This window comes from Prunus avium, chromosome 2 (genome assembly GCF_965620075.1).
Source record: "Prunus avium chromosome 2, drPruAviu1.hap1.1, whole genome shotgun sequence".
NCBI classification, from domain to species: Eukaryota; Viridiplantae; Streptophyta; class Magnoliopsida; order Rosales; family Rosaceae; genus Prunus; species Prunus avium.
Window position 1 is genome coordinate 26,612,488 of NC_142285.1, and position 15,540 is coordinate 26,628,027.

A 15,540-nucleotide genomic window follows, 5' to 3' on the forward strand; every position below is an offset into this window, starting at 1 on the left:
CAAAATGCACAGAGAATATACTATTTTATTACTCAAAACACAATACAATTCAACATCCCAACTAATGCTGACTAACCTCCTAATATAGTAGGTTGGCAAGATTACAAAGACTAAAACACCCTTGGAATCCTATCATACACTAGGCTTTATGGTTCCCCAATTTTTTCCTTGACCTGCCGTACACTGATATTTTTTTGGGCGAACTAGCATACTTGTCAAAAGAAGTATGACGCTTTCCTTGTGCAACACACAAATCGGTCAACACCGGATTCTTCTCCTCATAATTAGCTTTCTTGTAGCACAAGGATTTCAATCTCTGTACAGAATATTTTCCTACCATAATTAGGCTTGATGTATTCATATGAATATGTAATTGATTTATACAAGGGAGTACACTTAATATAGCCTTTTAAAGTAACTGTATCCTTTGCTTTGATTTGCAATTAAGAAAATGGTAAAATGTAAATTAAGAAGATAAAAAAAAGAGATTTGAAATTAAGAAAATGGTAAGATGTTATTATTTGTTAGCAGTGACAAACAACCAACATAAAGTAAGTAATAGAGCCCATACTTGAAAGAATATTAAATAACATTTGACAACAAGCTTTATAGGATGTCAAATTGGCATTGCTCTTATCAAATTCATGTAGGATTTGACTTATCGATCGGCCTTGTTTGGTATCCTACTCAAAAAAGTAAATTGAAAAATTATGATTCTTTTTAAAAACATGATGAGTTTTCAAATAGTAATTTTAAGATCTAAAAACTTGTTTGGTATTGAACTCCAAACTATTTTTAAGATCTAAAAAAAAATTGAAATTAACAAAAGAAAAAGGAAAAAGATGTGAGACATAAACCCAATCAATTTTGATGGTGCAAGAGAGAGAGAGAGAGAGAGAGAGAGAGAGAAACTACAAAACCTCACTTTTTTAGTTTTAAATAATAGGGGTGTTTTTAATAATAGGCTGCTCCTGTGTTTCTAGATCTAGGGTTTCTTTGTTAATGTTGTATGGGCTTTTGTGTTTATTAGGTTATGTTTCTCTGGGCCTGCTTTATTTGTTGGTGTTGGGCTGCATTTTGAAATGAGTTTCCTCAATTTGTAATGTTTCCCACTATTAATGAATACAGTTCCCTTGACAAAAAAAATAATAATAATAATAATAGGGGTGTTTTTGATTATTTTTTGGGTTTGGGTTCTTAAAAATGGGCCTACCAAACAGCTTTTTAAGGCAAATCTGTTTTTGAGTTTATAAAATTGGATCCAAATAGGATATCAAACGGGCCCTAAATAGTTAATAGTTTTCTTTCGTATGTCAACATTTTGTGGAACTAAACCCAACCCAAATATGATATAGGCTGATGCCTCCAATAGTTAAGAAGACCAACTCTCAAATCGAGATTATGTATAACCCAAAAAAATAGTTGATAAAATAATTAGCATTTTACTAAAACAATTTAATATCATGATGCGGAAATGCCATGGTCTGCAAGTTCTTTAGATAATAAGAAAGAATTTTGACTTTTGCTTTCTATAGGATGGATGCAATTGGGGCCAAGGTTAACTGTATTACAATTATTTTCTCTTTCTTGGTACATAATGCACCACAATTACTTCATACTAACGTTAGGGAACTGGTACAGTCTCTACTTTACTTGCTAAGACAACTTGTATTGCCCTTATGCAGTTCACTCATCGCCGGGACAAGGTTCAGGAAACTGTCTTATTTTAAGTCGTTCCTCGGTTGCGAGATGACGATCTTCACCGGTCAACCTGTTCCGGATTGTAGCACTAGTACTGTCCTCAACAACCTCCAGGAAAAGCTCAACAAATGAGAAGAAACATGGTGCAACTTTTTTCGTTTCAGATGGAAAACATGGATGCCATTTTACAGTAAGAGCAATTAGAATCTGTTGGCCAGGAGAACCCAAGGTTCCTATTGCCAAAAATTACAAAGCACATTATTTGCTACATAAATTTTTTAAAAATAAAATATATCTGGCATTTTCTTGAGTTATTTGTAACAAAAAAAACCAAAAACATCAGTTTCCTGCAGCAGTGCAAGAAATTATCTCCCTATGAATTGAAAAACCAAAAACATCAGTTTCATTCTAGGTATTAAAATGAATAACTAGAGTCAAAGTCCGAAATCTAAAGTCGTCACATCTCGACCATTCTCTACTTTTCTTTTCTCGGTGAATAAGAAAATTTATTTAAATATCGGTACGGAGAAACAGAAAATAAAAAATTACGAGGCAGGAAAATACCTCCCCTACAGCAGTTGAAAACATATTCTAGGTAGTTTAGGAAAATACCTCCCCTAAACCATAATCACAATTACCCCCTTTCCCCTGTACACGGTTTAGCTTCTTCCCTTCCCAGTGAACAAGTAAGCTGGAACATTGACTTGTAAAATTGAAAGCTCTTTATCATTGTGCTTATAACTCTTAAAAATAAATGCTATTGCGATCCCAATAAATGGATGGGGACTCCTTCTGTGCTTTCAAGTAACAAAAATCTCTCCCACTTTCTTCAGCAGAGTTAATCAGATTCCCCCAAGTTTTACGGGACATAGGGAATTCAGTATTACCTTGTTCTTCTTCTGCTTCAATCAAATCTCCATAACTGTTTAGAGAAATCATGCTGTCGATACATCTGTGGATTGTAATTTCACCTTTGAGTAGTATACACTTCATGGAAACATGTCTTAGATCCACAAAGAATATGCAGTTATTGGGGCAACTCTCCTGATTGAAAAATATGCCGTGCTCCCATTCTCCGCACCTGAAAAAACTAGCAGGCTCCCAAGATATAAAAAGATATTGTTCTGAATCTATTTTATAATTTAGGACCCACTCTTTGACTTCGTAATTTTTCAATTCCCATATCTCAATATATTGTCTTGTCTCAAATGTTGTCATATGTTCATCTTCTGGTGAAGAAACATTCACTAGGGCCAAAGATCCTTTGAAATTAATCAAGTGAAGAAATTTCCAAAGACCTGGTTTTTTCCCCAAGGGGGCGGGATGTGGCGTCCAATAGAACTCTTCTTTCTTAAAATCGAAAGAAAGTATACGTACAAACAATGCACAATCTCCATAAACCAACCAATGCATGTCTCCATGTGCATATGCGGACTTGCTTGTAGGAAAGCAGGGAGGAACTGTGGGTAACGACCGCCATGAGCTTGTCCCCAATACAAGAACTTCGGACACCATGTTGTAGTCATTTTTATTGATGGAAACGCGAACAATCTTGAAGCTGTTGGTTATATTATCAAATCCCATGCCATAACAATCAACATTGCAAAAACTATTGGCTGGAACTGGGACGTCACTTGCGAATGGGAGCATTAGAACTTCTCCCTTGAAAGGATTCACCAACAAGCATGACCTTCCATGCTTTGGATTAAGACCAGTAAAGCCAAACAAGTTGCAGAAAACAAAGGCATGTGAATAAAAACGTTGTCTAGATCCGAAATATGAAACAATTGCATGTTTGCTCTTGGTCAATAAGTTGTTACCATCATATTTCAATGGATACAACACTTTTTGTTTATGATAGGGAGACTCATCAAGAACAACAAGTCGAGGAACTTCAGTGGTAGTAGTGGAACAAGTAGTTAGAAAACGGCGCCGCATGTGCATTGTGGCAAGAGAGGGGTCGTCAACCATCTTTAAAAAGGCCTTAGATACACATTTCATGCAACAAATCGAATTGACAGGCAGTCTCGAAAGGATGTCAATAAGAATTTCTGGTAGTAGGGCACCGATTGTCATCAAGTTCAGCTTTGGCTTCTCCGTCTCGTTGTTGCAGTTGATGTGCCTCATTCTCTTCAACAAAAGTATGTAAAATATTATTAGTTGGAGTATAATTATAGGGACTGGATAGGCTATGCTATGTGTCTTCACTTGCTTATCCGGACATCCCTTTTTATATGCAAATACAAGCATAGTCAAATAGATATATCTCCCAAGATTTTAATTCAACGCGTCCAAAACCCTAATAAATGTTTATTTCTCATTCTCCTAATTAATTACACTAGGTTCTATGGTTCCCCAATTTTTTTCCTTGACTTTCCGTATAGTTATATTTTATTCCTGATTTGTTTCCTTGTACAACACACAAATCTCGGTCAAGACGGAATTCTTCTCCTCATAATTAGCTTCCTTGTAGTACAAGGATTTCTATCTCTGTACATATGACTAAAGATACTGCATATTATATCATATTTTCCTGCCATAATTAGGCTTGATGTATTCATATAATTGGGGGCAAAAAAAAAGACTAAACTGATTGGGGGAAATACTGACCAAAACACAAATTTAATTGGGGGAGATGTTGCGGACAAAAACAACAGGAAAGGGGGAGAGGTTGAAGAGAAAGGAAGTAGAAAGAAAACAAAACCCCTAAACGATAGCAGGAGTCAAGGTTCAAATCGTTAAGTTCAATTAGAGTTTTTCTTTTCTTTTTAATTATGAAAAAATTTCAATCTGTTGGGTCAAATTTTAATGAGGTGGCATATGGAGAGAAGAATTCAAGTAGATCATGAACGAGACAATCTAAGATGAGGATCCGGATTCGGTAGTAGTTTGACATATTGTAAATTTTTTAATGAGGTGGCTAAATAGTTAGTTTTCTTTCCTATGTCAACATTTTGTTCCTCAAATAGTTAAGAACACCAACTCTCAAATTCTAGATTATGCATAACCAAAAAATATTCGTTAGAAAGAAAGAATTTGGACTCTTGATTTTTTTGATTAATAAAGTTTCTCTCATGCGTCAAAGTTTTTTAGACATTCCTCATCAAATTCCACTAATGGTCAAATTATGATTTCTCTATTCTTAAATTGTTGCTGAAATAGGAACTTATATTTATTGATTGTTAACTATATCACAATTATTTCCTATTTCTTGGTATATACTATACCACAATTATTTCATACATGTTACCATGTCATGCTAGGGAACCGGTACAGTTACTACTTTACATGCTAAGACAATTTGTATTGCCCTTTCGCAGTTCACTCATCACCGGGACACGTTTCAAGAAACTGTCTTATTTTAAGTCGTTCCTCGGTTGTAAGACGAGGATCTTCACCAGTCAACTTCTTCCGGATTGCAGCACTAGTACTGTCAGGATCATCCTCAACAACCTGCAGGAAAAGCTCAACAAATGAGAAGAAACATGGTGCAACTTTTTTCGTTTCGGATGCAAAACATGGGGGCAATTAGAATCTGTTCACCAGGAGAAGCCAAGATTCCTATTCCCAAAAATTATGCGGCACATTATTTGCTACATTCTTTTTTTTATATAAATAATTTTAATTCCAATTTCCATGATGTATTGTCATATATACATTTTTTTGCCTCTTTTTCTTTAATAATTTACAAATTCAAGACTCAAAGCTGAACCTTACTTGAACATAATTGTTGACATGGCCATCCTGGTTGGGAGAGGTGAAAAGCTCGTATTTGTTATGCATCCATGCACCATCAATAATGTACTTATATTCATATCGTCCTTCCTGCAACACGAGTTTATTTCAAGAAATTGATCAACACATGCAACATTCTATGTTTGAATCTTATGCAATCCTTTTTCAAGTCAGCATGGCTTACTTATAGATGGAATTATCTCCCTATTAATTGACAAACATATTTAGACTTTGCTATAATGATAAGTTGATGATCCATGTTAACCTGAGAAGGTCAAACATAAGCATACTTTTGATTCAGACAAATGCTTACCGGCAATTCCCTCTTGAGAATCCACAAACCCTGTTCCTTATTGAACTCTAAAGGAATCCTCTGTACAAGCATCACAAGAGAACATCATTGATCGAAAAAGTCCATACTTCATATTTACAGGTAGCATATGCTACAGATTAAAATCATAATTTGAAGCTATAGCAAGCATAGAAGTCTGCCTATGCACTTAAGGTTGAAATAAAAAGATCGTTACCTGACCCCATCCAATATCGAGTCCAGAGATTTCCACTGTAGTGCAATTATGATTTCCCCAAGTTAACGTGACAAGCCTTTTTGCCATGCCTGTAAGCTTCAAATGAGAAGATACGTGACACATGAGTTTGCAATAAATTCCTTTTTTATGAGTCTGACAAAAGAAGACAAATATTAGATCTATTAAAATTTACTTCATTTTAGATCAGTTTCCTTTTAGTTCAATACGTAAGTTCATTCTAGGTAACTATGTCAGGTATTACAATGAATAACTAGAGTCAAATTTGGAAATCTAAAGTCTTCACATCTCCACCATTCTTTACTTTTCTTTTCTTGGTGAATAAGAAAATATATTTAGATATCGGTACGAAGAAACATAAAAGAAACAAACAAGGAGGAAAATACCTCCCCTGCTGCAGTTTTTATCACTAATGAGATGAAAAAAATACCCAGAACTGTCATAATTCCAACATTTTGTTACATATAGATGATCTGACCACCAACACTATCGAGACAAAGGACAAAAAGAAGCTGACAAAAGGAGAAAAGGAAAGCATGTTGAAGAACCTAAAACAGGAATATCTAGGCAGAACTTTCTAAAATCATGCTCATGTGAGGAAAACTGTAGTAGATAATTTCAGAATCCCATCCAATATGGCAGAATTTCAACAAACTGTATCAAGTAACAGCATGCATCCCGAAACTGTACTACTATATCATCATCTTTTCAAGTTGAAAATTTATACATGTGAGAAACTGGTAATGAGAACAGACTTTTTAAGAAACAATTCATATGAAATAACAGTAAAGGAAAAAAGAGACTCACAATGTCAGCAGTAGCATTTTTAATAGCATCCAGTTTTGGGCAGCACGATCGCTTGCTCTGCATTAAATTTAGAGTGAGATACTTTTGAGACATTGCGAAGATCCATATTTATTTATGCATTACATTGGCCCACTTTCTCATTGCTTGAGTTAGCTGTCATACCACTGATACAAACTTTCTTAACTTTTTTCTTCCGAAAAATAGCAATGTCATACAACTGCATAAAATTCATGATTGATTTTGAAACTTGACGTTCAAGGTTCTGCCATAGTTTCGTGAATCCAAAATTAAATTTCTTGCATCCTTCTTTCTTTTCCTATTTTCTTTTTTGATAAATAACTTAAAACTTTCATTTTAGCTAAATAAAATGCACATGGGCTAACAACATGATGATGTATTGATATATTGTGCACATCAGAATAGGTCAACGAAACAGAAAATTACCAACAGTAGATTGACAGCATCTGTCAGCTTGTATCCCTGTACCCAGAACATGTAAGCCAACTGCCACCATAACACATTTCAGAACAGTTTTGAAAAGAGAAACAACATATCAGATTGATCTGCTTAAACAAGCATATGAAATGAAAGTAACCGCAAGCTGGAACTTAAATAAATTTGAAGTTGTGAGTTATGAGAACCCTCTCAACATTTCTCATTCGTTTCTCTTATAGTCAAGACTATTCTGATATCCATTTATCTATGTATACCTGTCTATTGTTGTTGGCTTCGTATGATTTGAATAATTTTCTACAAAATTTACTTAACTCTTGACTGAGTACAATAGCATTTTACCAAATATTCGGAAATAAATCATTCATTGTCTATTGGAAACTATTGTGTGATATGGGCAAGAGAATGAGCTTATATTGCATTCACTTTTGAATTATTTAAGTACACCAGAAAGCCATTAGACCAGTACAAAGATGTAGTAAAAAAAATATAAGAGAAGCTGAGGTTCTCAGATGTGAACAAATGTCAATGCATTGACAAATATTTCTAACACTAACCATAAATCAGCTTCAACCTCATTGATATGGCTACAGAAAAATATTCATACTTCAACAAGGCAGCAGCGACTTGCTATTCTTGTCCACCAAATTAAATGTAATATTCCTTACGACTACCTTGTACCAGGTGGTTGGGGAGACCCTAAACAAGTTTGTAATAATACACTTAACATTATCTAGGTATTTATAACTCAAAGAGGTAGCATATAAATTGGTAAATAAGAGATAATTTTTTTGCAGGAAACAGAAAATGAAAAAGGAAATAATCATCAATAATTTTTATTATTTAAGTTTGTAAAGACTGGAGGGACTGGCAGCAATCAGTACAGAGATCTCAAGAAACTGTCAGCTCCACGGATCTTCTAATAGTAAAGCTAAATATTTAGCTGCAGAGCAACATGAGCAACTACAAAGACAATACACAAGCGGTCTCATGGGTACACTGCGGTAGAGGAATTAGCTTGGCAAATATCAATGTTATGCTTTTAACCAAAAATACTCCCTCATTTTTGGCTCGCACATAGGTTAGTTTACTAAAAAGTATGTCATTTTCCCTTGCCCATAGGTTAGTTACTACAATACATGATTTTCATTTGACCAAAAATACTCCCACATTTTAGGTTACTTTACAAAAACATTTCCCCTAGTTCCTGCATAACACAAGCACATAACACAAATTTGAGGGAGAGTTGAACTTCATGAGTTCCATAAAGTGTTTGCTCAAAATCTGGGTAAAATACCATTAATTTTAAATACAAGGTTAACAATATACCGCAGCAGCAGGAGCTCTTCCAAGTCCAGCAGTGCAATGCACATAAGTGACACCTCCATTTCGGTTTATGGCCTTATATAATTTGCTAACGACAGCAGGAAGCCGGAGACGTAGATCATATGAATCAAAATCCCTGCAACATCAAACATTATAATGAAGCAAGTATATTGAATGTGTGCATACACAGACCCTCCCCAGAGGAATGATTTAGTAATTTAGTAATGGAAAAAAGAAAACTGTAAGTGAAAGTTTATAAGGTAGCTACTGAATTGCTCTCCAAACAGAGCAAAAAAAAAAAAGGGATGGTTTGATCATATTTTTGTTAAAATCAATGTCAAGATGGGCAAGGAAATCACAGAAGGGGAAATAGAAATCAAAGTTCACTGCTTCTACTTTTCAGTAATGACAAACAAACTCATGCTTCCATGTCAGAAATTCATTCTGGAAAAAAATATATATCAACAACTAATTTTAAATAACTAACCTTATTTCAGCACGCAAGTGTTCAATGTCATCAAATGTTTTGGCATACTCTCGAATGGCACCAATGTCAACACTAAAATATCTGGAAGAACTGGTTAAGGAATTTATAGTTTAATTTTCTTCTAACTAAACTAAACTGTCACAGTCGTCTCAAATGACCAACACATTACAAATATTACCTCATGCCTAATGAAGTGAACCACATCAATAATTTTTTTTCCAGTAAAGCATTATAGTCTTGCAATAAATTGTCACAGTTGCTTGCAATATTTTTGCTCACAGTTGTCTCAAAATACTCCAGGATACTCCAAATCTGAATCTTTTTGCAAGCAAAAAATAGTCTTCACTCCGATGCTTCGAAGCTTGTCAACATCTTTCGGAGTCTGGTGAGAAGTAAAATGAAACAATCAGACTAGGGAACTTTAAGAATGGATAATATTTGTTCAAATGACTGGTTATGAAACAAGGATCACCTGTAGGCAAGACCCGACAATCAGATCTGGACGTATGAAGTTGTAGTTCATACCTAGCTCATGCCTATAGGTCAAGACTGCATCAAAATGTTATATAAGAGACTAGAGTGGTTAGCTGCAATCACAGAAACAAAGCAACATACAAAAAGAAATCAATCTATATTCTAAACAATATGTGCCCTCTAATCCGGATTGCCAAAACAGTAAAATCATACATTCAATATCTCGTTTCTCAGTATACTGAGCCAGGCATATAAAAAATGCATGATTAACTTACCAGCACCCATGGCTTCGGTCATGTTAGTACTATACATCTCAGATTTTTCCTCTTCTGCCTCGGCACCGCTCGTCTCAGCACTAGACGTGGAACCAGAAATTGCCTACAGAAAAATACATTTGAAATATTCAAATCACAACAAGCAGCAAGGGCGATAAAAGCTTACAAGTTACAATACAACAATTCACTAAAAAATCAGACAACTGATCTGGCATGCACTCTGCTCATTGCCAATCATTCCACAGCAAAACACATAGACTCAAAGACACACACAAACATATTGACTACTTAACTTAATTGGGCCACTTTCAGCCTTAATTTATTATTATTATTATTATTATGGTAAAACGCACAAGTTAAATCATTGCAAAATGTACATATAAATTCCCACTGTCGATGTGTAGTGATGAGCATAACTCATAATGTACGATATCATGTACTATGGCATAACTAGGAGGAGCTACAAGTTTAGTCCAAATGCTGAAACTGGGAAAGACAGCATGTGTGAGTTACTTTCTTAGTGCTTTCCATTATCAATTTACAATAGGAAAATGTATCCATTATCTACTTCTCTTAAACCATGACAAAGCACCAATTACTTTAGAACCTTAAACCAGTAACAACAGACTGTTATTTAGAGTGATTCATTCCAAATTATCTTCTGAGAAGCACCAAACTCTGAATTGGGAAAATGATTCAGCTGGGTAAGCTCAATTACAAATGACAAAAAGATGCATACATACTTTACTACTTCCATCTTCCAGACACCAGAGTTGTCAATAACACAAAAGGAAAGAAAAACAAAATACCCAGAAACAAAACAACCCAATAAAGAAAATAGGTTTATAAGATCCACACGTAAGCTATAATAAACAATTGAAGCAAATACTCAGTCCAAAAATCACAGAATTCTTAAAATTCTTAATCTACCTTGACAGCCATACGTCGGGGCGGATCAGTGCTACTCGTCATTCCCTGCATTTGAGTAAAAAAATTCGTAAAAAATAAAATTTGCAAAATATTTCACACAAACGAACACATTTTATATGTATTTATATGTAAGTACGCGTGTAATGGCGAAAGAGGAGTGTACCAGAGATGTGATACAGAACGAAGGCTTTCTGCGATTGCATCTGAAGCTACGTAGAGGCAAAACAGAGGATCTGGAATTTGGAAAAATGAAAAAAGAAAATAATTAATTTGATTGATAAAGAAAATTGGGAATTGTTTTGAATTATGTGTTCGAAATTGGATTGGAATTTGAAGGCAGACCCTGGAAGATTCTGAAGACAGTTCATCTCTGATCACAAGGATGAAAATATCTTTTCTTTCAATCTCACAGAGAGAGCTCAGTCTTGAAGTGATGATATCTTATATAGACGTTTGCTCCCTCGGCATAAATTAAAAAGGGATCGCCTTTTCGGAGATTCTCGAAAATGCCACTTTTCTTTGATATGTTTGTTTATTACAAGTGGTGATTTGGTCATTTCTTTATCTTTTTTAATTGCGAACCGTAGATTTCATGTCTATCTTTTGCTAATCAGTTTAATTTGATACTAATTAATGTCCACCCACCTGTCTTATTTTCCCACCCACCTTATCTTCAAAATTTAAAAACAAATTTATCAATTTGTAAAATGACTTTTAAGAACTTAAAGATAATAAAAAAAGACCTATTCTCCTTCATCCTTGTCAAACCTCAACCCCTCCCTTCTCCAATAAAGCTTCAAAATTTCCAACTAGGTCCAATCCAATTCCTTCAGATTTCTCCTCAGTTTCTGAACCCAAGGGCACAAGCTTTCTGTTCCATTTGCTCAGTTTGCTCTTCGTCTTCTTTGTAATTCTAACATTTCTCTCCGTTATTGTTTTCATTCGGTGGAGAGACGATGAACATTGAGAGCGATTTTCTTTATTTTTTTTATTTTTAATAATACTTTACAGAGGATCCCACGCATTTTGATTGACATGGGTTGAAGGTTTCAAGCATGCTTTGAATGGAAGTAAGGAGAATTTGCTTAAATTAATAATTAAAGGGTATTTTAGGAATAATGGTGGGTGTAAAAATAGGATTGTGTTTTTTTCAAATTTATATGGTGGGTGGGAAGATAAGGTGGGTGGGGAAATAAGACTGGGGGGTGGAAATAGCAGCTCTTTTCTTAATGCAAGTGGTAAGATTTATAGGGGTGTATCCAATTCTAACTTTTAAATACTTTTTTTAAGTGAGTAACTTTTCTAGAGTTGACAGATTCTTAATGACTTTTACATACTTTATAAAGTTAGAGTGACAAACTTTCATATACTTTTGTCCACACTCACAAATCAACAGAACTGGTCAGATTACAAGAGTCTATATTCCATCAATTCTCCTAGCCCAATACGTGATCAAATTGAGAATATTATATGAAAAAATTATCCACCTAACGAATAATGGGTAAAGAAATAGTACCTACATAATAAATTAACGGGTTTAGGGGCAAAAAATAATATAATAATATATTGTATGCAAACATAGCATATGAGAAAATCAGTATAATAAAATATTTATATGCAAACGTAGCTTTGTGATGACATATTGATAAGCTTTATGATGCAAGTATGAGGAAAAGAATAGAAGAAATATTCATCAACAGAGGGAAAGTAACGTGTGGATGAGAAGGGAGGAAAAACATCCAAGAGTTTTTACTAACCTGGAGGAAGTGGAGACAAGATGGTATACCAAAGTGGAGCCCCTAGTTGAAGAAAACAGATCTGTCTGCTTGTTGCTTTTTTATTTTTTATGAGAGTCTGCTTGCTGCTTTGATATAACGAGGGAGGAAAGAATTGGAGACGTTTTGTTTCTATCTTCTCAACTTCCCAATACGATATAAAGTCTGACATAAATTACTAAGACTTTTGGTAGGAAGAATTAACTTTAAAAGTATTGAAAAGTCATTTATTTAACAAAGTCTTTAAAAGTCATTAACATTTTGAATACCTCAAAACTTTTAAATACTCTTTAAAACTCCCAATTGAATACAACAAAACTTTTAAAGACTATTTAAAAGTCACAATTGAATACCTTCAGACTTTTAAACTCATTAAAAGTTAGAATTGGATACACCCCCCGCCCAATTTGAGATTGCTTTTTTTTTTTTTTTTCATAAAAAACCTGCTTCACTTTAAAGTTAAGCAGTTTAAGGTGTTTGGTAAAAATAAAATATCCCGATTATTTTAAAAGGGGTGGCCTTTTAAAAGCATTTAAAAGTAAGCTCTATGTTACTTTTCAAAGCTGCTTTCAAAAGAAGCAGAGATGAGCCCTTAATGATTTTTTTTAATTCCCAAAATATAATCATTAATTTTTCAAAATTGGCATCCTATAAACATTCCTACTATGATGATCTTCTGTTGGAAGTTCGCCATGCTAAGAGGCCAATCTTGATTCCCCCTAACTTGTCGGTGGATTAGGAGATAAGGAGATGGTTTTGGTGCTTAGGATGGCTTTGCTCTGACGCTCATTGTTATGCCCTGTACAAAGAACTATGTGTGCATAGGATGTTTTCTTTGACACTTATGGGCTATTTAGCATGTCTAAGAAAATGAGTTAGAGGTAGTTTTTATTGTTTGGATCTTAAAATTTTGAATTTAGCACCTTGCTGGAGATGCTTTTAGAATATAAATTTCTATTTTTACTTTGAATTTCTTTCGCATGATTGGAAGAGGTTGTTAAAAGTTCAAATTGTAAATCACCCGTTCAAATTGTAAAGTTTTCTTTCCACATTAAAAAAAACAAAACTATGCAATGAGTTAGAAGGATTTAAATTTCAAATCACACCTAAGAGCATTAAACTCTTCATGCAAGACATGATGATAATTTCATCCATTTGGAGGTTGTTGCGATGTACAAGGAAACCTTATTAGAGCATCTCCAATCAATATGTTAAATTGCCACATGGATATAAAATGGCAAAAATGGAAGGTTAAAGTTGCTCCAACTGAGTAGTCAAATTCTACATGGATTTGAAGGGTGGAAGAGATATGTCAAAAATAACATATCACAAAGCTTGATGTCAAATATTATTTTAATATTTATTTAATCATGGACCCCACTATCATTTACTCCCATTTAAAACTTTATGCATCATATGAGCCCCATTTGCTTTTAAAATTATAATAAAATAATATAATATTTGGCATTTCGAGTGGAGTTCAATCTTTTCCAAAGTGTTAAATAGTTACATAAGCCATCAAAAATATGTAATTTGAAATTTGAACTCACTTTCCTTTAATTTGCTACAACAACTTTCTCAATATGGCAACAAATTGAAAGCTCTCATTTAGTTCTATTTCTAGACACATCTTTGTTCATGTACATAACATTTAAGGAAGCTTGTCTTTTGTACCAAAAACAAAATTACACAATTTCTTTCCTATAAATCTAGAGCCTCTCTCTCTTTCTAGGCCATGTGCATTGGATGAAAATGGTTGCTCATGAAAAAAAAATGTAATTTGAAAATATAAGTCAAATATTGTTTTCACTTTCCTTTAATTTGCTACAACACATTTCTTAATTTGGAAATAAATTGAAAGCTCTCATTTAGTTCTATATTTAGACACCTAATTTTTCCTGTAAATGAATGTGAAGGAAGCTTGTATAATCTACTAAAAATAAAAGGAGAAATTTTCTTCCCTATAAATCTAGAGCAATTCTCTCTTTAGACACCCACACTCATGTCTTCTCTCCTTTGTATTGATTTGTTGTGCTTTTTAGCCGTTATAACTCTCTCACTCTCTCTCTCTCTCTCTCTCTCTCTCTCAAGATATCTAGCAGTACTTCAAAAATAAACTTCTCATTAGTACCCTCTACTTCCACACCTGAAATACTCATTTAAGTTATTTTGATACAGAATTTACCAATCTTCTAGAACTCATTTTGGTGACTTATGCGCATGACCCGCCATTGGCCTCTTCTCCAAAACCTAGAGAAATTGGGAGCTCTTGTACTAAGCATGAGGAGTTGCAGACAGAACTAATGGCTATTCCTATATTATTCCTCATATTGATTTGCAAAACTACTGGAGCTTCTTCAGAACTTAACAATGTTCGTATAGTTGGTGCCCTAGGGGTGGATGATGAGAGTGTGCATACACTTTGAACTCGAGGATTGGAACGTTGATTACGGGATCAAGATCTAATGGAAGAACATCTGACATGGTATCAAATTAACTGCTCATATGAAGTTATTTTACATAATTTTGAAAACCTCAATTAATTCCTTTGTTTTTCCCAATAGCTCTCTAGATCTATAGACTTTTATTGGAAAATTAGCCGAGATAAACTTTTCTTATGTTATTGTGACATCCTTAATTAATTTTTTAATGTTTCCTAAAGATATGAAAATGCTTTATGCAGTATTACCGACATGAAGGAGACAGAGAGAACTTTCAATCAATTGTTTAGGTGGTTAGGTTCATCCACCACCAAGGAAAATGCGTTGATGGAAGATGAATCAGTGAGTCAATTAGGTCACACAATTTTAATATGGTATATTGTTGTGTAGATACAGCTGCACCAAAATGGATTCAGTTGCATCCTCAACTTGTGATACTCGCAAGTGCACGAGCCGTTTGGTAGTATAGCATATGTAAGTGCGAGGTCGATCCCACGAGGATTGGTGATTGAATGATCCAATTCATTTTCCCTATACAAAACAGAAACAAAAACAAAGAACATGAAAGAAGGAAAAAAGAAAATAAGAAAG

At 34.2% G+C, this 15,540-nt stretch overlaps 1 protein-coding gene across 1 annotated transcript; it reads right to left on the reverse strand.

Moving 5' to 3' along the window:
- Positions 1–4,848: 4,848 nt before the first annotated feature.
- SEX4 (dual specificity protein phosphatase (DsPTP1) family protein) lies at positions 4,849–11,235 on the reverse strand. The gene is made up of 14 exons (XM_021961983.2): positions 11,076–11,235; positions 10,897–10,966; positions 10,734–10,778; positions 9,804–9,906; positions 9,527–9,603; positions 9,360–9,436; positions 9,055–9,135; positions 8,571–8,703; positions 7,233–7,292; positions 6,789–6,845; positions 5,964–6,059; positions 5,750–5,809; positions 5,419–5,526; positions 4,849–5,154 (listed from the first exon to the last, which is right to left on the reverse strand). Exons 1-14 carry the CDS (start codon positions 11,099–11,101, stop codon positions 5,023–5,025), a joined length of 1,125 nt encoding a protein of 374 aa, XP_021817675.2. The 5' UTR covers positions 11,102–11,235; the 3' UTR covers positions 4,849–5,022.
- Between the last annotated feature and the right edge of the window lie 4,305 nt (positions 11,236–15,540).

Excerpts from the sequence above, each read along its gene's own strand:
- SEX4 (XM_021961983.2), bottom strand. The coding sequence starts at position 11,101 with ATGAACTGTCTTCAGAATCTTCCAGG. Across the intron at positions 9,136-9,359 it reads CAAAAAGATTCAGATTTGGA|ATATTTTAGTGTTGACATTG; the intron begins GTATCCTGGAGT and ends CAGTTCTTCCAG. Across the intron at positions 5,810-5,963 it reads TCGATATTGGATGGGGTCAG|AGGATTCCTTTAGAGTTCAA; the intron begins GTAACGATCTTT and ends ATGCTTGTACAG.